At 48.3% G+C, this 22,525-nt stretch overlaps 6 protein-coding genes across 6 annotated transcripts; 5 read left to right on the plus strand and 1 right to left on the minus strand.

Annotated features, from left to right (window-relative positions):
- Nucleotides 1–5,217: 5,217 nt before the first annotated feature.
- Nucleotides 5,218–9,294, plus strand: FPOAC1_000428 (uncharacterized protein; the record flags this gene model as incomplete). The annotated part of the gene is made up of 2 exons (XM_044845043.1): nt 5,218–8,698; nt 8,750–9,294. 2 exons carry the CDS (start codon nt 5,218–5,220, stop codon nt 9,292–9,294), a joined length of 4,026 nt encoding a protein of 1,341 aa, XP_044710959.1.
- Nucleotides 9,295–9,925: 631 nt separating this feature from the next.
- Nucleotides 9,926–10,568, plus strand: FPOAC1_000429 (uncharacterized protein; the record flags this gene model as incomplete). The annotated part of the gene is made up of 3 exons (XM_044845044.1): nt 9,926–10,278; nt 10,371–10,452; nt 10,506–10,568. 3 exons carry the CDS (start codon nt 9,926–9,928, stop codon nt 10,566–10,568), a joined length of 498 nt encoding a protein of 165 aa, XP_044710960.1.
- A 3,431-nt stretch (nt 10,569–13,999) lies between these two features.
- Nucleotides 14,000–15,025, plus strand: FPOAC1_000430 (uncharacterized protein; the record flags this gene model as incomplete). Its single annotated transcript, XM_044845045.1, has 1 exon — nt 14,000–15,025. One exon carries the CDS (start codon nt 14,000–14,002, stop codon nt 15,023–15,025), a length of 1,026 nt encoding a protein of 341 aa, XP_044710961.1.
- A 1,142-nt stretch (nt 15,026–16,167) lies between these two features.
- On the plus strand, nt 16,168–17,877 carry FPOAC1_000431 (uncharacterized protein; the record flags this gene model as incomplete). The annotated part of the gene is made up of 2 exons (XM_044845046.1): nt 16,168–16,251; nt 16,303–17,877. 2 exons carry the CDS (start codon nt 16,168–16,170, stop codon nt 17,875–17,877), a joined length of 1,659 nt encoding a protein of 552 aa, XP_044710962.1.
- Nucleotides 17,878–18,221: 344 nt separating this feature from the next.
- Nucleotides 18,222–19,496, minus strand: FPOAC1_000432 (uncharacterized protein; the record flags this gene model as incomplete). Its single annotated transcript, XM_044845047.1, has 3 exons — nt 18,222–18,343; nt 18,403–18,873; nt 18,923–19,496. The coding sequence occupies 3 exons, from the start codon at nt 19,494–19,496 to the stop codon at nt 18,222–18,224; spliced, it is 1,167 nt and encodes a 388-aa protein (XP_044710963.1).
- A 696-nt stretch (nt 19,497–20,192) lies between these two features.
- Nucleotides 20,193–22,373, plus strand: FPOAC1_000433 (uncharacterized protein; the record flags this gene model as incomplete). Its single annotated transcript, XM_044845048.1, has 9 exons — nt 20,193–20,251; nt 20,326–20,899; nt 20,952–20,996; nt 21,042–21,111; nt 21,240–21,405; nt 21,463–21,565; nt 21,620–21,720; nt 21,776–21,998; nt 22,050–22,373. 9 exons carry the CDS (start codon nt 20,193–20,195, stop codon nt 22,371–22,373), a joined length of 1,665 nt encoding a protein of 554 aa, XP_044710964.1.
- Nucleotides 22,374–22,525: the final 152 nt, after the last annotated feature.

The following is a 22,525-nucleotide window of genomic DNA, read 5'->3' on the forward strand; positions in this document are numbered from 1 at the left end:
ACTTACCCCAATTTTGTTTTTATTTTATTTTTTTCGGCAACAGATGACTCTGTGAAAGTGAAGAGCGAGCTTTGTGGGTACAGACTCGAGCCTCAGAACGGCAACGGCTAACCAAACTCAAGATCTGCTGTAATGTATGTTGAGCGCTTCTGATAGATAGCTCGGTGCGTTGTAAAAGTCAAATGGTGCGTTAGACAGGAGATACAGAGAGCGTTGGGGGAGTGACAGTGTTTATTATAGGCTTGAATTCTGTGTGGGTGGGATCACAGATGAGGCAAAAGCTCAATCTACTAGCTTTGGGTAATGAGAAGGGAATGCGCAAGATAATCCAGGGAGAGAGAGGCATCGATTCATTTTTTTTGAGGGCGATCTCAGCGGTGGTTATAGATGGGGACCGGTACGAGAGTCAAGGATCCCAAAGACACTACGTCGACGGGGACCTTGACATGCTTGTTTCTGCTTCGGAGGTCTTTGCTCCAGCGGGTCGGGGATTAAGAGAGCAAACGTAAGGGTTAGTAGTAGAGATATTTTGCTTGGTCCAGGGTTTGATCTGTCATGCCGGCTTCAAGCCAGGTCCAGGTCTGTGTGACAGCGGGTGGAGTGTACTCTCAACTTACTCTTAGCTAGTGGGGTGTCGCATGTCTAACGGTCTCATCCTGGACTTCGAACGACGACGGGACGCAGTAACATAGCTAGCCCTTGCTCTTTCGTCTGTTTCCAGCAAACCCTAGCAAGACCATCAGGTTACGCTGCCAGCTTGTAATGTCGGTACGAGGAGCCGAGGCACCCCTGTTACTGTTACATGGAAAGAGAGCGGCAGTAAATGGGTGCTTCAGAAGATGGGTCAACAGAGACTTGGTGAGGGGCGATGTTCTAACAATGCAAGTCGAAGAAAAAGGACGATTCGGGAGGCGCTCGGGCACACGCCATCAGGAGAAGATTAAATTTTAGTTGAATCCTCAAGAAAAATCCATAATGCGATTGGGCCATCGTGTCTGCCACTAGTTGATTGAAGGGCTGATGTCTCTGTTGTTGGTCTTGCTACTGACATCCTACCCCAAATTGACCATCAGCCTCACTGCTGTAGATTCAGAAAAAGAAAATAAATGCGAGTAGCCGACGATCCGTTTTCGATGATCAGTTTGACCAAAAAAAAATGTGTACCTCTGCACTAGGTACCGGCAGTACCGGTGCAAGGTTACCAAAGACAGTGCAGTGTCTATGGATTGGATGATTGATGGCTCCATGGGCGGCGGTCCGTTGGCGCAAACGGCAAATATTGGTCAAACTTTGTAGGGTGGGTGCAGATTCATCGCTAACAGATTGCGATGTCACCTTCTCCCTAATTCCCTTTCAACGGTGAGTGCTAGGATCAACGCCACGAAACAGCCCTTGTTGAGCATTTTGGCGCGTTTGACGTGCGTACCGATGTGTCGGGATAGGCTCAATCGTAAACAAACGGTTGACATTGTAGCTATGGCTGACTCCTTGACACAAGACATAAAATCAGTAATTGTTTTGTTGAAAGCTACGGAACTTTACCTCCAGCCATTTTTTGTACAGCACCATGTTATCCATTCGTTTGTGCAGGGCGTGATGGCGACTTTCTCTGCATACACTAATGGAGGCCAAGGATCCAGTTGTCAAACGATCGTCCTATGTACAAGGCTTAATGTCTGGTACGTAGATGAATAGGAATGGTGGTTTGATGACGGATGGATAATCCTGTTGTCGCAGGATGCCATCGTTCGATAATTCCCTGTGTTCCTTCCTTTCCTTTCTGTATCCGTAGTTCGAGGTGTATAGTCTACTATGTACCTAGTAAGGAGCAACGACGGGACCATCTAACTACCTACTGCTAGGGTAGGAGCAGCTGACGTTAGTGAATCCCATCATGGCTGAGCATTGCGGCTTCCCGTACCAGACCAGTTCAGCTGCGGTGTCTTTCTTTTCATCTCAACTTCATTAGTAATTGTCTGTGTCTGTTAGGATATTCCCTGCTTTTAGGAATATTCTAACTTTACCTAATGATGGTATTCAATACTCGTTCCCACCTCCCACTTTCCACTTTTACTCCTCTCCCGCTTCCCGTCCGTCGCATATTCATCTGACTACCTTGATAGTAGATCGTCCCATTGCAATCAGGGTATGCTGCACGGAGCTTTGTGCAAGACGTTTCGGCCCAGAATCCAGCTCGCTCGCCTTGTCTGTCATGCAACCCACAATATCCCGCCTCATGATGTTTGACATCCGTTGGTGTTGGTTGGTGTCAAGTTATGATCCGAGCACGGCGATCAATAATTCACCCCGTATCCCGGCCCATCAACAACAGCTGAGAGACCTGGGAGACAGAATATTGCCATTGGTTCAGATAGTTCGAGGCATTCGGCGAGTTCCCCAACGCAGCATAGCCAAACCTCAAACGTATCATGAAGCAGGCATTCAATCCTTGGCAGTCAGGTCGAATCCGGGGTGGAAAGTTTGCTCCCCACCAAGTTGCGACAACTAGTCTAGCAAGACCAACCGTCGGGTACCTACAGGAGCGTTCTCATTTCGTGCATCCTGGTCAGCCCTAGTAAGGATCTTGGTTTCTAGCCCCACGCGATGCCAAGGCTCGGCTGCTGGTTTCACATGGAAGGAAGCTTTTCAGCTGAGTCGTCTAAGAGCCTGACTACGATACGAGACTGCGCAACTCCAATACTCCATCAACCACGTTGCGTTTTCCAAAGCCTCAGAACAAAGGGTACATATAACGGTTTTAGAATTTAGATGAAAGGGTTTTATGTTTTATGCTAACTACTGCTAACCGGACACCGCTTGTTGCACACGCGTCCGTCCAGCCGGTTATGTTGGCACAACCGCTCAGGCTGACTTGAAGGTTTTGAACTTGTCAAATAAGCTACCGGGCAGGCTAACCACAAAAGGCGGTGATAACGAAATCTTCTAGCAGGACAGAATTCTTCGACGTGCCTTTTGCCTTGACGGCAACGTGGCTTGCTTAAAGGTCTCTGAGCATGGCAGCGGCGTAGAGCAATGACCAACCAACCTGGCTGCATTGGTCAAAGCAACAACGATTCATATTCCCAATGTGCATGCGTAGGGAATGTGCACTAATGCTGCCAAGCTGCATAAATACCGATGTTGATCTGATCAGGGTGCGTTTTTCCCGGCATGATATCTCTGATGGCATCTTTGTGTAATTATTTGACGACAACTGCGCAACCGTCGCTGCAAGGATCTCCTGCGGATATTCGAAACGTTATTGATCAACATATACCGGATTCACATAATGTTATATCTGACTACCGCGGAGACTCCTGTCAATCCACATGATTATTAAACACGATGTATCGATGCCGATCATTTAACAAATTTCATCGACCAGTTGATGGCGAACATACTGAAATTCTAGCGCCTACCCTCAATTGGGTTATATTCTTGGGCCACAACTTTGATTACCACAAGCCTAACAATCTGACGTGTGAACCCTGTGGAAACGTGGAAGTGTGATATGTCTGATGGTATCGATTTTGTGTACTAAGGTATTAAGCCAAACGAGAAAACTAGCGTTCGTTATCCAACGACAATGTTGCCTGCTGGTAAAATCTAGCTTCCCAAGGCGGCTCCGTGCCGGCATGTCAGGGCTGGATACAGTCCGGCTTTTGCTGCATTCGCGTGACTTCTTATTGGTCAACACGGCACGCGGTATCTTGCACACAGCCGCGGTAATCTTGATGCGTCTATGAAAACGAGTCAGACGATTCCTACAATTCCTGCAATATACCAAGGCCTTTGGTTCTCCGAAGTCAGGCTAATCGAGGCTGAGATTAGGCGAGTCGAAGTTGTCATTCTATAACCGATATGAACCAGATCTTGCCGATCAGAGTGTGAAAACGGCAAGATCAGTCAAACGTAACCTCCTAGCCACCATCTGTTAGTGTCGTATGTACTCAGGTACTGATTCCCCTTCTAGGTCTTGTTAAGGAGGCGGTCAGAGCGTTATCCCAGAGTTTCACCATGGGTGTTAGTGGCTCTGAGCCTGGTCTGTCGCAGGGTGAGGGTACGTAGTAGGATTGTTGGAGTTACTTTGGCAGACTGTATAAACTTGTGCCGGATCAGGGCTGATCCGGCCCCCCCCTTGGCTCAGAGTTTATGCTTGTGGCTTGACCATCTTTGCATATGTCAGGTTGACGCGGGCACAGACTATACCTCTTCATTATAATCTCTTCAGCAGGTATGCATGAATCGCATAATTGCGAGTAATTTTGGTCTAAGCACCTCGGGGACATCTCCGGGCCGTCATCAGGGTCATGCCCGCCGTAGCAAAGCGCGGCAGATGACATAAACGCTTGGGCTTCGGACGTCACGCTCGTCCACAGCAGTGACCGTATATGGGCTTAGCATTGAAAGCTCTGTTGAATAATTTCGGCAAGCTGTATGTGCGTTGGTAGTCGACGATTTTCCGTACAGGGTAAGTTGTGCGAGATGGTTGTGAATGTGTGAAGATGAGGTGAGACTGACACAACCGATTTGAATGCTGCCTAACTGGTACAATTACAAATTCCACGGCTAAATCATGATTATATCCCTTGCGTCTTGGTCATTTAATTTTGCATTCGACAAGGGTTTCTTGCCAAGTATTTCATCAATATCTTGAACGTCAAAGTTCAGAAGTAAACACTATTTGCCAAAGAATGATCAAAAGCATCAGGACGAGACGAGACCAAGAAAGATGTCTCATATGGTGGGAGTCTATATAAGCATTGGAAGCAATATCGGCAGCTTATGCAAATGTAGGAATGAATTTACAGCTCGATGATTTGGCGATTCAATGTAGCTTCCTGGTATCCGATATCGATCATATGCACAGCCACGCCATCTAGCTGCAGCCACACCAAGACACAGCTAGCTACGCCACCGAGCCGATTAGTGCGCTATGATTGGCTGTGGATTTGCACGCGCTTCACTGTTGCCACTCCTCCATGCGATTCATCTCGATCTACATGCAACAGGAGCTCCTCAAGCTCAGTCTCCTCTCCATGCCTATCTTCGACCCATCATAAAATTTTCGACTACATCTCGACCAGCACGACAACCGCTAGATGCTGGTTTCATTGCCCCCGATCGACCTTCTTCTTACCAACGAGACGACGCGGCGTTGAGGGGCTCTAACAATACCAACTCCACCTGGGTGCCAGCCCAGTCACAGCCGTTAGGATGACCGAGTCATCACCTCGTGCGGTTCGTTTTCAAGGCAATGAAGACGATGGCCGTCCGGATAAGGCCCGGAGCCATCGGATTGAAACTCCCATCGAATCCAACGGCGATCCCCATGCGACAGAAAGACACGACGAACTCGGCAATCTGATACGATACGAGTCAACGGGCCATACAGGATCTCTAACTTCGTTGGCTACTGGAACGGTCATTAACGGTGCCTCCAAAGCTCAGCGAAGTACGACTGTTGGTGACGATGGCGCTGCCTACACGCCAAACGGCTCCTGGCCGCAGCGACCGTTGGGGCCTGCCCGGACACCATCCAACACATATAATCCTGCCACGTCAAGAAAGCCAGCTCACCCACAAGCCACACCATCTTTCACAGAGTCTATCCGATCGTCGTCTAAAACACGTCCACGGAACGAAAGCAGGTTTCGTGCCCAAGAGCGAGCATATGTGCAGAAACTCCGACAAGATTATAGCGGAGGATATTTTACGTCGTACTCCAACTTGAATGGAAATGATTCAGACTCGGAAGGGGAGACCCCTTCATCGGAGGGCCCGTATGACGACCGTTTCGACCAGGAGACTATTATGTTCTATGGCAACGATACTCTCCAACCCACAGATGAGGATCTGAAAGACCCAGAAAACCGCGAACGGCTTGAGTGGCACGGCATGCTGGAGGCTGTTCTTACCGGAGATGTAGTGCGGCAAGAAAAGAAACGGTTGATTGGATCAGCAGACCAGCAGGCTGGGAAAAGCGCTCACAAGACCGAACTGTGGCTAGGTATCCGCTCCAAAGTTTGTGGAAGGCATATTCCAGTCCAAAGACGTATGTTGGAGGAATCTCGATCTACGCTCGACCGCACTATTGATGAAATCATAAACTTTCAAATAAAGGGCGAGAGCGAGGCCGGAAAACCACCGTACGAACAGGTTAAAGACATGGTGGCTAAGATCCAGATGTGTGAGAATCTGTATCCCTCTTGGGCTGCACTCGCAGCGGAGCACAAGGCAGCAGATTCTTCTGCGTTCAAAGAGTCACATGATGCCATTATCTCGTGGTATAACACCAACGAAATGATCAACACCGAACTGAACATTTTGAAGAAATGGGTTGGGAACGAAGACCTCGATTTTACACGCACCAAGCAGCGATCGCCCGCTGTGAACGGTATCAACAACGACGAAACGTCATTTCTTGATCGACTGATGAAGGAAGACGGTCTCCAGTCACTTTACAATGACGACAATGGAAACCTAGAGAAGGGAATGCTTGCACCTATATCCACTGTTATCAGCAAGGCGAAGGACACTCTTATCAGGAATTCTGAGGCCTTTCGCAAGCGCCATCTTCCACCCTACCTCGAGGAGCTTCTCACTCTCATCAGTTTCCCCTCACGCCTCATCGAAGAGATCACCCGGATGCGTCTCGCTTATGCTAGGAGAGTTAAGGAGTCTGCCCAGCAAAATCCTTTGATGCAAGACCAGATGATCTCTCAGTTCCAGCTACTACTCAAGTTTGCTATACGAATCAAGATTGAGTGTACTTCCATTGCGAACCCCGAACCAGGTTGGGATTTGCCGCCTTGTATCGATGAATCTTTCGATCAAGTTGTGCTGGAAGCGTTGAAGTACTACTTCAAAATGCTAAACTGGAAGCTGAGCGGAAACAAAAACACTTTCAAAGAAGCCGAACTTTTGTTTCAGGAGTGGGACTTCGCCAACGAGATTGGTAGTCACTTGCAGCGTGGCCACATCGAGGTCGCAGAGCAGTTCAGTTCGCTGACGTTCAAGGCGCTGCACAGACTTAGCCAGACTTTTGAGAAAGAACTGCAGGCGAAACCAAAGGAGACCGCAACTGAAATGAGTAAGCGTTACAAGGCCTGTCTTGATTCTGTGCGCGTTCGTCAGCGAATGCTTCAGCGATTCACTCGAATGTTGAACGACAATTACGAGCACGCCTCGGACTACAGCATTTCATTCCCACCCGAAACCATGCAAAAGTTCTATGATCAGTTAGTTGCTTCCGGCCACTTCCAAGTGGACACACGTCTTCTCGAACAGGATAATATCTATGTGGTTGCGTCCCCGGAGTTACGTGAGCGACTTGAGGATATCCAGGCTATGATGGCTATCACGTCCAAAGATCAATTTCCCGATGAGCTCGGAGAACAGTATCTTCTTATACTTCGACCGGAGGATCCGCTTAACTGGTTTGGTGAAACGATCGAAGTACCACTTCGTGATTTGAACATTGATTTGAAGCGTGGCCACATTCGACTCTGTGCTTCCAGCCCCCAGACCCTACACAATGCGCGAAGAGCTTTCATTGAAAATGTCGATATGCATGTTGATCTCGTCCAGGAAGCGCGATCCAACATACAGAAGGTCAATTCAAGGTTGACAGAGATCAGGCGGGTGGCCTACAAGCTTTCCAACAATTTCATGGACAGCGTGGAGATTATCAGAAAACAAGCCAGAGGCAAAGATTGCCAGGAACTCATCCAAACATGCTTCGTTTTCGCCACAGAATTCGGACAGCGCTCGCTGCTTTACATGGATAGCAACAGACGGCAAATGAACAACCTCAAGTTGACAAAGCTTGCCCTTGACTGGGTCAGCTTCATCTGCGATGACTGTATCGCATCAGATCGAAAGACGTTCCGCTGGGCTGTACTCGCGCTCGAATTGGCTATGGGCATGACACGAGGACGCCACATCCTAGCGCTCGGCGAAGACGAGTATGCCAAGCTTCGTTCGAAAGTTGCCGGATGTATGTCTCTCCTCATCTCCCACTTTGACATCATGGGAGCCAGGTCAAATTTGGCCGCCCAGGCCGAAAAGGAGCGGATCGAGGCACTGGTTGGACAGTTCCGAAAGCTCGACAAGAACCGAATGATGAACGATGAGGAGGCCTCTCGATGCGTTACAGAACAGCGCATGGAGGAGCTCTCAAGGGTGGACGAATATCGATGCGAGAAGATTGCTGAACGACAAGGAGTTGGAAGAGTACTGGAAGGTAATAACGAGGTTGACCGGTCGTTGGCATATCTTTCGTCTTCGGCAACCAATGTCACAATGCGCTGGCAACAAGGCCAATTCGTTGGAGGCGGCACATTTGGCAACGTCTACGCTGCTATGAACCTCGACACTGGTCACCTGATGGCCGTCAAGGAAATTCGACTTCAAGACCCCAAGTTGATACCTCAGGTCGCCGAACAGATCAGGGAGGAGATGGGTGTTCTGGAAGTGTTGGATCACCCCAACGTCGTCTCTTATTATGGTATCGAAGTCCATCGGGATCGAGTATACATTTTTATGGAGTTCTGCTCGGGAGGGTCGTTGGCCAGTCTTTTGGAACATGGCCGAATCGAGGACGAGCAAGTCATCATGGTGTACGCGCTCCAACTTCTCGAGGGTCTTGTCTACCTGCACGAAAGTGGCATTGCCCACCGAGACATCAAGCCCGAAAGTAAGTGGTGCATTTCAAGTTGACTAGAGTTCCTGGTACTAATTGACACAGATATTTTACTCGACCACAACGGAATCATCAAGTATGTGGACTTTGGCGCCGCCAAGGTGATTGCTCGACAAGGGCGCACACTTGCTGGAGATGTTCAGGCGTCCATGCCGAACCGATCCATGACAGGAACGCCGATGTACATGTCACCTGAGGTGATCAAGGGCGAGAATCCTGGTAAGCCTGGAGCTGTCGACATCTGGTCCTTGGGCTGTGTCATTTTAGAAATGGCTACGGGCAGGAGGCCTTGGGCGCAACTGGACAACGAGTGGGCAATCATGTACAACATTGCTCAAGGAAACCCACCCCAGCTGCCGCCCCCGGATCAACTCAGCCCTCAAGGACTCGACTTTTTGAAGAGATGTTTCACGAGAGACCCCCGAAATCGATCATCAGCTGTTGAACTGCTGCAGCATGACTGGATTACATCTATTCGAAGTCAGGTTGTTGAGCCCGCGACACCAAGCGACACAAGCAGCTCGGCACAGTCGACACCTACTGTCGGTTCAATATCGAGCAGGCTTGGAGGATCCGATGGTTTTTACTAGATGTCTTGAATCAAAGCTTGACGAGGGGAAGCATTATTTGGAATCAATATTATGCAAGAGAAGTAAAGTTAAGTATCTAGATGAAAGAAGAGGAGGATGGGAATTGTCGGGTTCGTTCAAGCACCAGTCTACAACAACTCGCTAGGTAGACAGTAGGCATGAGCGATGAGTTTGGAGTTTTATGCTGCTCTGTCTTACGTGCTTATATTTGTAATGAGAATGGCTGGCTACAATTTGGAGGGGAAAGGCAACATATGCATGCATATAGTAACAATGAAATATGAACATGAATAGATGCGTGTCAGCATCTGATAATACCTACATACTAAAACCTGGAAGCTATTCGTGAGTACGATCAGATAGACAACAACAACAACAGTGAATATTCATTACCATGTTTAGCTGGTAGGAAACTGCCGAAGGTCCGTCATTTCGGCGCCCAGCCCCGCATTACGGAGACGCCCGATGCGGAGACATGAACGATAAGGGCCCGCCCGCCCGCGTTACGGGACACGGGACAGAATACCTACATATAAGCATCACTCACTCTCCATCACACGCTCTCTTTCCTTCCTTTCCCTTTCTTCTCTTTCCCCCTTTCCCCTTTTCTTCATCCTCTTTCTTCTTACCAATGGAAACTCCAGAGACAATCACCAGAGGCGACACCGCCAAAACGGCAGAGGTTTGCAAAGCACACGGCATCACGCCGGAAGAGTTCTCGGAACTCCGTACCCGTGCTACAGCAGCCAAGGCAACCGCTTACTGCCCATACAGCCAGTTCCGCGTTGGAGCTACAGTTCTTTCAAGCGAGGGCAAGCTCACAAGCGGTGCAAACGTCGAGAATGCGTCGTACCCTGTTGGAACCTGTGCAGAGCGTGTGGCTCTCGGCACGGCTGTGACAGGCGGTCATCGTGGGTTCCGAGCCATCGCTGTAGCTACGGATATTGCGCCTCCTGCAAGCCCTTGTGGAATGTGCAGACAGTTGTGAGTTCATGATACTTGGCTGGTGAAAGAAGTGACTGAAGATAATGTGCTGTTTGGCTAACGAAGTCGCTTGTGCGTATCTGGCGATATAGTATTCGAGAGTTTTGCAAGTTGGATACACCTATTATCATGTTTGACAAGAATGAGGACTTTGTAGTTGCAAAGTTGGGACAGGTTAGTTCATGATGCTTTTCTGATACTCGGATTCGTGGTTTAACTGTTTGCAGCTTTTACCTATGTCTTTTGGACCTGACCAGCTCCCGCCTCCTGGAGCTTCAAGGACTGAATAGTTGAGGTACTATGATTCATTATGCATTATGCATTTGGATAAGTTTGTGAAATCGATGTTGGATAGATTGGACTGCATATGTGCTTCTCCTGGTTGTTGTATCGGGTTTATGGCGTTGAGGGCGGTTGTGAAGTTTGGACATGAGAGACGAACAGATATGAGACACAGTAGTTACAGCTCAGCGAATTCAGACGTTTTGATCAATACGCGCAGTTGAATTGTGAACAAATCAATACGCATGTGATCCAGCTCTGCACATGACTACCTCTTAGCTTGTCGCTTACATCCATGTGAATTCCTGCATATAAGCGAGCATGTCCTTAATAAAATTCCCCTGAAGAGAGGCTCAGTCTTGCGTATCAAGTTCTATCGCTGACAAATGGGCCGACAAGTGTATGTTGAGTGATACATAGTGTTGCTTGTGCTTGTGTTTGCTACTAGAGGCCTCCGTTTACGTGTTCGGCGTTATTATACGAAGATATAGCTTCTCAATCTGGAAACACCATGACGAATAGAGAGCTGAAAACACGCGGTGTTCTAACAAAGAGCTGATGCGATGGCGTCGGAGTTTTGAGTTGGCGGGAACTAAATATGGAACTGTCGTGCAGTAGCGTCAGGTCCCCCAAGGTTGGATACAGACAGACATGTGAGAAATCTGGGGTTCAGGATCTCAGTTGTTTCAGCGAGGGATTAGCAAAGACATCGCGTGATCAACTACTCATGTGATAGAGTATTGGTGTTGATCAGGTCGAGTCTTGATCCCTCCCAGTCTGTATATGCATAATGGGTATTGGTCCTTGGCCTTAAGAACATCTTCAAAGACTCGACGTCATTTCGACCAGGGCAAATCACTCATCTAGAGATAGCGCCCATACTATTATGGTGGTATATCCAATGAGCTCAAGTGTCTGTTTGCGCTTTCTTCAGCCCTCAAGCATGCATCCCTGCGCAAGGGTCTCACCAGGATCAAGGCATCACAGTACGTAGCCAGGTCCAGGCGTCTGTACGGATACTTTGTATGAGTAGTTGGTTGGTTACTGGTCATCGGGCTTGACTGACTCAAGAAACTTGTCACGTCAAATTGAGTGGCTATTGGCTTCACGATTCAGAACGTGGCTGGACGACGGACGAGCTAAGCGCAGTGAAATGACAGGCAAATGAAACCTATGAAAGGAAAGGAAAATGGAGTTTTGCCACGCATAAATACATAATGCATGCATGAACAATTCTGGGATTGGCGCAACTCTATCTAAGCCTCCCAGGTACAGTACGACAGGCAACTGATGGAACAGACTATGCATGGTCCACGTTGATGTTTATGCTGCTGTCGTCTCTGAGCCATTTGAGGGACTTTATTGTTCCTACCTGTTCCACTTATTTGTCTTGCTTCTATGCTCAACAGGCCTCCCGGATTCTGATCCGCAGAAGCCAAGCAGAAGCGAAGCTACTGTGCCTGTTGGCCCGGGCCCTCGGTTCCCCCGTAAAAGGGCCCACGACGAGGCCCCTGAAACTCACCCGGCACCTCAAGTGAATGGTTCCGAGAGGCAGAGGCGTCTATTCGCATGTACACTGGAGAGAGAAGAGTCGAGTCGAATGCAAACGCGGTGAGTGGCTGAACGGTTTCAGCGGTCGAACGGTCAAGCGGCGGGCTACCGGATTAGGGAATTTACAGCTAAGATTGTTCAGTTTAGGTAGTGTCACGTTCTGGAAGGGCGGTCGAGGTTGGTTTTGGGACGATCTTTGGGATCGTCTCATTGCGATGGTGTGTATCTTGTCGACCGTTTCCCAAGGGACTGCCCGAGGTTTGAGGTAATTAAGTGACAAGTTCGGATAGATACTCAAGTGAATCCGAATGGTTGGGTTAAATTCAAATGCGTGCTTATTAAGTGTTTGTGTTTGTGTTTGTGTTTGTGTCTGTTTGTTGATGTGGAAACGGAATGTGATGTGACACTTGAAGGGAGCGAGTAGAGGACAAGAGAGAGAGGCTTGACGATGAAAGTAATGCGCCCTACCCCGCGCCGCGTTGCATTACAGTACATGACATGACATGACCTGACATGACTTGAATGCTATAGTCTCGAATCATTCTTCTAATTATGGCTTGTTGTCGTTGTCGTTGTGATTTAAATAGTTCTTTGAATTAACTGGACGCTACTGGGGAGTTATGAGTGTCAGGTATGCAAAAAGAAGACGGTGGCGTTGGCGAAGCTGCTTTGTTTTAGATTAGCTACCCTTGTAAGTAACGTTAACGGGAGCGATAATGCCAGAAAGCGTTGCAGGATTTATTACCAAACTAAAAAAAAAATAGAAAGAAGAATATTCAAGGTTGATGATATTCAAGTAACCATTTCCCCCCAGTCTATTTCCTCTGATATTACTATCCTTCCATCTTATTAAACTGTCAACCATTCTTGACCGTCAAATACCCTGGACACCCATCACCCACTGGAGTGCCCGCTAAACAGATCCCTAGTGGGCATGGACTGCACGTTCCTCCAGACCTAAGGTACCTTAGTACCTAGCAGCCTACCTAGGTACCTAACCTAGCCCCTCCACTAGCGGAGGTACCTTGGCAGACCCTGCACTCCATGACTGACCGTCTATCACATTGGATGGGATTAGTTAGAATTCAAACACGCGCCCAGTGTCACTTGTCACTCTCCCTCACTCTCACTCTCACTCTCAAAACAATCTCAAATCACTTTCATCTTCTCCTTCAAACGCTTTTCTGTTTCCTCATCTTTATCCTCTTCCAAATCCTCTTGATTTCTCTCCGCTTCACCTACTCTTCTTTCACGTCGCCTGATTTAGTGTCACCTCCCAAGAGGAGAAACGAGTACAAGGTCCCCTTCGCCGCCTTTCTCTCTCTTCCACTCTCCTCTCGACCTCTCGAGCTACAGCTACAGCTACAGCTACAGCTGCAGCACACTGCACTGCAAAAAGTATAGCCTCTCCACCAGGCTCGAAAAACAAACAGAAAAGCGCCCTTTACACCTCGGGTTCCTCCAAAAAGATTGATCCACCCCCGCCTTTCTGTCGCGCTGAAGTTGAATCGAACTCAATCCAATCCCACTCTCTCGTCACTGTGATCGCTCGCCCCTTGACGCCCTTTTACTTGTGCTGCGCCGCCTGCCAATCCAAAAAGAGCGCCGACTTGCAGCCGCCGACAAAGAGAGCTCCCCGTAGGACCGCCGCTGACGATCATTTCTGCCTCGACGAATAAACCCCCAAATCGACGCCATTGCTCGTCGGCCAAGACGCGATCAAGCTTCAAGCCGACACAATTGCACATGCCACCGTTGATGTCCTAACGACACCGGCTTGGCTCTTACTCAAAATTCTTGTCACCCGTGTCGTGCCGTGCCGTACTGTATTGCCGTACATCGTATCACGTTTCTGTTTCCATCCACCGATTACCAATCTCATCTCAAAATGGAACCAGTTCCTGAGACAGAGCGTATGGAGGAGTTCCGTCCTGCTCCTACCCCTGCTCCTGTTTCCGCTTCCATCTCTGTTTCTGCGTCACCCGCCGCTTCACCAGTCGTGCCATCACTGCGACTGCAAAACCCCAACGCCATTTCCAACCTCAGCATCGACCTGCCCCGGAAGCCGCCAAACCTGAGACGAAGTACCGACCCTAGCCCGACTTCGCCTGCTTCTTCACCATCTTGGTCCTCCTCGCCATTCATTCCCTATCGACCGCGCACCACTTCTCCGCTGTCGGGAGCTCACACCAGATCTCGTTCTACAACGAGTCTCGCGCCCCCAATGTCCCGCACTCAATCCATGCCAGGCGTCAACGGCTCAGGCCATATTCTGTTCTTACCCCAGCACCGCCCTGGAAGTCCAGTTGGATCACCTAGTAGAGTGCGAATTCCACGAAAGCCCGCTGATGAGTCTTTCCCACCTATTTCGCCAATCCGAACTTCGGTTCTTGAGCCCGAACAGAGGCACGAGAGACGAAGCACTTCTCCAATTATGGGAATTTCCACAAGTACTCCCGCGCGACTTCGACGACCATCTTCCCCTCTGCGGTCCTTCACATCTTCGAGCACTGGCTCCCTGGGAACCTTTCCCTCGACTCCTTCATCTTCAATCTCGTCCTCATCTTCTTACCGGAGCTACGACGCCCTTTCAGGGAGCTATGGAACCACCTACTCCTCTGTACCCTCCACACCAACATCAACCAGATCCCGAAGTCCCAGTATCTCAAGTTTGGAAACCATTCCTGACACGCCTGACGCTGAAGAAGCGGCGCTGGAAGCTGAAAGGATTGCCCAGCTCAAGGCTGATGCAGATGCTGCTGAAGGAAATGATTCCACAGACCTGAAAGGGAAAGATGGGCAGATGCGAGGACGCACAATGGGTTTCGGCTCTAGAGATAAGCGAAAGCGCTGGAGTGTGTGCGGTGCCGAGCGTCGAGGGGATATTGATCTCGAGACCATCTGGGAGGATTGATTGGTTGGAGGTGGACGGTCAGTTGAGATATGGTTTATCTCAAAAACGGTCGGCTTACAGCATGCGTAGCTCAAGCTGGCACGGGACGATACTTGATACGGTTTACTGATTATTCTTGGCGGCATAAGCATATGGTTTTTGTTGGTTTCTTGTTATCTTTTACAAAGGGCACGATTGCGATTGCGTGGCCCTCTTGATACCCATTCCTGCACACTATGGATGATTCGACAGGCAGGACAAACACGCGCAGACACAGACACAGACACAGACACAGACAGATAGGCAGGCATTATACCCACAGACCACACTTGATTTGGCTGTGAATGGAAACAGATTTGTACCTCATGGTTGGATGAACTGTATGGACTCTTTTTGATGTTACTCGTAGGGGATGGGTTTCATTATACGACTGGCTACATGGACACAAAGCCGTGCTGTATGACGAGCCACCCTGAGGTTAGGTACTTGCAACTAATATCCAATTAGTAGCTTGTTGCCCTTGATTTAAAGTAATCGGACTTTGAGGAACACCCACATCAATTAAATCAAGGGCATGTTTGAGTATGTATAAACAATAAAACATTTTCACTTATACTGTACCTTGTTTCTACCTGTTGATCGATTGGTTGACAGGAACATCTAGTACTGCTGGTCAGTCCATCCTTAGATCCGATCGGAATTAAAAATTCCACTATTTGTCTTTTGTTCCCTCGCTGTAGACAATTAATTGCTTCTTCCGCCCTTTGCTCCCTATTGTGCTACTGAAGACCAAGCCTTGTGGTTGGCGCCAAAAACTCCCTTGAGTCGATAAAGTGCCCCCCACAAGTAAAGCCGTCGCCCTTGTTTGTATTCGTCTTGTTAGGTTTTCTCATACAACCATCCCTCTTTCAATATAACGTCGTGCCCTTTTCGTATAATCAACCAATTTTCAATATTCCACCACCCTTGTGCTTATATTCGACTCCTTGAGGAGAACCCTTTGATCAAGATGAAGTCGTACTTAAAGACGATGAGATTCGTCCCAGAAATGATCCTCTCACCACCAGACTCAACATCTCTTGTCCTACTCTCACTTACAGCTTCATTAGCTTTTGGCTGATTACTCTCCTCAGATCTCATCCTCTTCCTCTCTACTTTACAAGATGCTTCTGACTTCAGTTGTTGGCGCCGTTGGCCTTCTTGGCACGGTTGCTGAAGCTGCTCCTCGCGGTTCTTGGTTCCGTCGAGTATGTATTCTCATCTCACTTATAAGTAAACGAATACTAACATACTTTCAGGCTCAACCTCAAGTTGCTCGATCTGTCAATGACTATGCTCCTCCCAAGTACACTCCTATCGTCAGCTATACGCCTCCCAAGAACACGACCACTCCCGTCATCAGCTCGACAACTCTTGAGCCAACCACCCAATGCCCCACTGACTATGTTTTTGTCACTACCAGAACTGTCGATGTCACAGTTACCGTCACTGCTTCTTCCAATGGATCTTACTACACCACAGAAATCTGCAAAGACTGCACCAAGACTGTGACTATCAGCAACACTGTCCTTGTGCCTCCTACCAAGTACGCTTCGACTCTTCCATACGGTAGTGAGAACACAGCTTCTCCTTACCACCCTGTCAACTCAACATATGCGGCGCCTTCTCAAACCAAGACAGGCAATGACTATCCTCACATGAACTCGACCATTGGATACTCATTCACCGCGACTATCGATCAGCATGCCTCGCCCACTTACCAGACCCCTGGACAAAGCGCAGTCTACAGCGCTCCTGATGGTCAGGTTTCTCCCCCAGTTTATACCAAACCGGCCAACACTAAGCCTGTGTACTCGGATCCTACTTATGGTAACTCGACTGGTACACTATCAGCATACGTTCCTCCCGTATACACCAAGCCCGCTTACTCTTCTCTTGCTTCTGGTAACGGAACTGTACCTGTGTACACCAAGCCCGTGGATACACCTGTTTACTCAGCCCCAGTCTATACGAAGCCTGTTTTGCCTGGTAATACTTCAGTCGTTACTCCTCCTGTTTACACCGAGCCTGTTCTACCCAGCAACTCCTCTGTTGTCGACCCTCCTGTGTACACCAAGCCGGTCTACTCTGAGCCTATCATCCCTGGTAATTCTTCGACCATCGACGTCCCTGTTTACACGAAGCCTGCCGAGACCCCCATCTACACGCCTCCTGTTTACACAAAGCCAGCTTACCCTGGTCCTGTGATCCCCGGTAACTCTTCTACTGTTGAGCCCCCAGTCATCTCTGCGACCACCGAAGATGCACTCTACACCCCGCCAGTCTACACCAAGCCTGTGTACTCAGTCCCTGCCATCCCCGGCAACTCTTCAACCATTGAGCCCATCATCCCAACTCTCACAGGCTCTTCCTCCAGTGAGACTTCGGCTTCGCTCTCGACCAGCGCTGGTGTCGACCCCATCTACACACCACCAGTCTACAACCCTCCTGTCATCAGCAGTGAGTCTTCTGAGTACTCCACCATCTCTATTCACACCAACTCGACCATTCCTCCAGTGATCCCCACAACCTCTGAGGATCCCATTATCATTTCAACCACAGATAGCGCCACCACCTCAGAGACCGAGACGCCTTCTGTTGAGACCACTTCCTTTACTGTCGCCAGCTCTCAGGTACCGCCAGTGATCCCCACTCCTTCGACCACAGAGGTCTTCATCTCCACCACTGAGACATCGGAAACCACGATCACCGAGACGAGCGTCGAGACTGCCACAACCAGTCCCACCCCCACCCCTGAGGCATTGAGATACGAGCAACCGCGACAAGGCGGACTGGCTGCGGCTATCAGGTTGGGTCTCGGACTCGGCGCTTAAGCCACTAACGACATCGCTTTGACGACATAGCTCCTTTATACGGACAGCATTTCTCTTTTTGAATTCGGAGTTTGAGGGTTCTGGTTAATACCTAATTGTGGTTTCGGGATAGTGTGATATAGATGCATACATGGAATGGTAGAACATATGACGGTGGAGTACTACTGCTAATGAAGAGAGGAGGAGTATCACGAAGGGTCTTTACTGTGTAATTCTTTTCTGTTTATTCTAGTCAACAGTATCAAGGTCTTTATGAATTTGTTTCATGGTCGCAGTGACATATTTATTGAGTTAACTACACGAGCGAATTGCAAAGACACCTGTCAGACAATCTGTACCTCAACTTATCCCAATATCAAAAACTCCACAGCGGTGCTAACACTAGAACTTGTTGTGACGATTCCCGTTTGCTCCTCGCCATCACCCAAGTTCTTTTCCTGTACAGCATACTTCCGAATAAGTTCTTCTTCAACCGCAACGAGTAACTGATCATACCGCGCTAATCGCAAACTACAAGGCCCTTACCTATAACTAGATATGAATCATATCCGCGACCGTCATTTGAGCCAAATTTGTAAAGAGCAGGCGAGATGCGGAATAGGACAAGGCTCTTTGAGGATATAGTATGATTCCAGGCGTCAACTTCCATGGCTTCTGGGTTCCATCGCCCTAAGCTACCTGGCTCTTGTGATCGGTCCCCCCAGTAAACCTCGTAGACTGCCCTGGAACCTACCATCCCTTGATCGAGCTCAATAGCAAAGTCAATGATGCGCTTTAGATCTTTCGAGACCATGTCATCAGTCCTGTCAGTTTTGGATTGATGATCCGCCATAAAAGGTCGCAGGCGTTTGGTCTCGAAGTCCACCACACGCTCGACGTCAATGCTGTCGTTGCCATAGAGCTTGCCCATTATTGGGTAACCTCGAGATAACCATCCTGCGATTTGAGGAACAGACGGCTCAGTCTCTGACTTGCCTTCGATTTCTCCAATATGTGCTAAAACATTGATCAGGGTAATTCTGTGAAGAGATAACATGGTACTGACCGATAAGTCTTTCTCTCGTATCTTTAAGCGTTGTTACGCCAGGTCCGCCCCAAATCTTTTGTTTGGTATCAAATACAATATCTTGAATAAGAACCCATAGGTAGCCTTGCATGATGGAAATGCAAAAATCTGGATCTTGGTAGTGTTTCTGATAATCTTTGGAAACACGTCGTAGCCGTTCCGTGACTTTGTCGTCGAGCGATTGTCTTGACCAAGTACCATTCAGTTTAAGAGCCAAGTCCATAATTTCGCAAGTAAGGCTTTTCCATATTCTCTTGAACTCGGCGTCAACTAACAAGGTCTCGTTGCCGAAGCCACCACCATTCAGAAGTAGGCGCAGTCGAATTTCCTCCTGGCTAGAATTTCGAAGTTTTTTGTATACATCCTGGAGTTCCGCCTTTTGAATATAGTACTTCTCGGCCAGCTTTTCGTAATCGATTTTGAGGTCTTTGTGCTGACTCTCTTCTGATTTCAGCTGTTTTCTGAGGCTTTTAACCTGTGCATTGAGGTTGGACGATTCAACTTTGGCACGAGGAGTTGGATCCGACTCCAGCTTCTGCGAACGAGTTTTCATGCTCACTAGTTGATCGCTGGACGAAAGGGCAGTGTCTTGGGTCACAGTAAGTCAATGCCTGAGAATGGACGGACACGATCTGATGAGTGGAATGGAAGTCAACGCACCGAATGGATGACTATCAGTATAGATAGTTGACCCTTTAGGCTGCGCTTTATCTCAACGTGGTACTTCTTGAAGTGCAAGTATTTCTGAGAGATGACGAAGACAGGGATGAAAGGCTATGATGATGGAGTCTCAGGTGTTGCTGATAAACAGTCATGCCCCCTTATAAAGGACACAAAAGGAGCGGTGAGAAAGGAAAGGAAAGGAAAGAAGAAAGAGGAAATAAAACGGAGGATAAAGGAAGATTAAATATTCTTTGAGGAAATAGTATGCTAGCACTATGTGCAAGCTAATGCATAAAGTGTCATGAAAGAAGTTGGGCTTGCTCCTTTCTTTGTCCTTTGGTTTGTGGCTGGCTGCAAGCGTAAGTGCAGGCAAAATCATTCTGGCCAACACTTGCCCTCAAATTCTCCCTTAAAACCTTTCTTAGTTCAACCGTCTCTCTGGTTTCTCTTCTTGTCGTCAATACTGAACAGACAACATCACATGATACACCTACTGGCCATTTAACAACACAACACAACCCCCATTCATCTGCCACTTTCAATAAGCCAACGCTTTCCTGAGTTTATAATATAACAGAACAGCAAAATGGCGACTGACGAATCCATCGGTGATTTTATCATCATTGGTCTTGATTTTGGGACCACGTAAGTTTTCACTTCATGTTGTGATGCCTGTATTGTCCTGAGGAACACTTTTACTCACGAAGCAAATCTGCTAGATATTCGGGAATAGCTTGGACTTATTCAAAGGACCCCCAAGATATCAATGTTGTCAGGAACTGGAACGCAGAGTTCAGTCATTGCTCAGAAAACATAAAGGCACCAACCCAATTGTTTTACAGCGGCGACAGAGACCCTTTTTGGGGTTATTCTATACCTGCCGAGAATGATGCTCTGAAGTGGTTCAAGCTTCTGATTCTCGATGAAGAGTACATCTCTGCTCATGTGGGCAGTTCTTCTCACCTTCAATACGCCAGAGAGCTCTTGAAGACCATGAAGAAGGATCCCATCGAAGTTATTGCGTGCTTCTTGCGCAAGATCTGGAACCACGCAATTGATTCCATTACTAGCTGCATTGGGCCTCAACTACTGAAGAAGTCGAGATTCCACGTAGTGGTTACACACCCCGCCATCTGGCCTCCCTACGCACAGCAACGTATGAAGCAGGCTGCCAAAGCTTCCGGCATTCTCGATCCTAGACCCTGCGGCGACACTATAGTTTGCTTTATCTCCGAGCCGGAAGCGGCAGCGCTGGCTACCATGAGGGATCTTTCGAAAATATTAACTATGGAGGTATGGTTTCAAAAACTGGGACATTGGAAAACGTTTACTTACAATGCTGCAGGCGGAGGACACTGTGATCATATGTGATGCTGGAGGCGGCACAGTGGTAAGTTATGGCCGAGTCCATATTCGAAAAATCCTAATGCAACAGAAGGATCTATGCAGCTATGTGGTTAAGTCCACCGAACCGGTTGTGGTTCAAGAATGCGTCAAAGGCGACGGTAAGTTTCTGATTTATATATGGCACTGCAGCAGCTAAGAGTCTAAGGTGATCTATGTGGAGGGATTTTTCTTGATGAGATGTTCGTGAACCTCATCAAACGCAAAACCACTCCAAACTTATGGGCAGGTGTAAGTCTTGCAGATCAGAATGTGTTTCTGAATGATAAATGGGAGCACAATATCAAGAAACAGTTCTTGAACGACAACCGCAGGACTTGGCTAGTTGAGTTGCCTGTCAGCAGCAGCGGTTCAATTTCTGACAGAAGGCGACGAAAGATACTTCAGCTTAGTTCGTGAGTCATGTTTAACACCACCTAGTTTCTTGACTGGATGATGACCTGATTACTTAGGGATGATATCTTCACTGTTTTTGATCCCATTATTAGTAAGATCGAGGCACTTGTTCGTCGTCAAAACGGTGCTATTCAATCGAAATACGGCAAGCCAGCCAAGGTAAGTACTCTCACAGAATCGGATATATGATAGTTCTTGCGTTAACATGCATAGTACATTATCCTGGTTGGTGGACTCGGTCGTAATTCCTTCCTTTTCAACAGACTTCAGGATAAATTCAAGGCGACGGTGCTACAATCCCCAGAAGACAAACCGTAAGTGATCTGTACTCATGATACAGGAGTGAGCGTGTGACTGACTGTGGCATAGCTGGACGGCAATTTGTCGCGGTGCCGTCATGCGTGGCATCACTAGCCACAGGCTTTCAGCAAGTCTTGGAGTAGAGATTGGCTCCCGAGTTGCCCGAAGAAGCTACGGGGTATTGACAGACATCCCATTTCGTCCAGACGAGCATCTTGAATCCGAAAAGTTCTGGTCAAACGACAGTCAGATGTGGCGGGTTCCCGGCTATATGCAATGGTTCGTGTACAAGGTTCGCAATGCCATACACCAACTCCACGACTTGTGACGTTGACTTTTGTAGGGAGACAATATGCTTACGGAGGGTCTGGTTCGACGCAAATTTGGGCAACTATGTTCTGAAAACACTGGTCGTGTCCATCAGATCATCTTCGCTTGCTCTAAGTACCCTCCGCCCAACGTACGTGACGGAACTGTTCAGCAGCTGTGTGTGATTCAATGGACACGCACCATAAACGTCGGGTTGCTCCCAACATACACCGACTCCCTTGGGAAAGTCTCTCATAGGCTTGAATACGAGGTCGAAATGACTTGTAAAGACGGAACCGCGGAATTCACGGTTTATTTTGAGGGCCAACGCGTTGGTGCCAACAACGTTGAAGTCTAGTTTCGTTGGAAGCTGTCTCAGATAGTACTGACAATTGAGAGGCAAGGATGGGGACTCACGGGAACATTTGGGGTTTTCCTCCATACGGGGAGATGAAGATAGCGAGTTAATTTGGCTCATTTTTGTTTTGGTTACATGGTTAGGGGGCGGGG

The sequence above is a fragment of the Fusarium poae genome, chromosome 1 (assembly GCF_019609905.1).
Source record: "Fusarium poae strain DAOMC 252244 chromosome 1, whole genome shotgun sequence".
NCBI classification, from domain to species: domain Eukaryota; kingdom Fungi; phylum Ascomycota; class Sordariomycetes; order Hypocreales; family Nectriaceae; genus Fusarium; species Fusarium poae.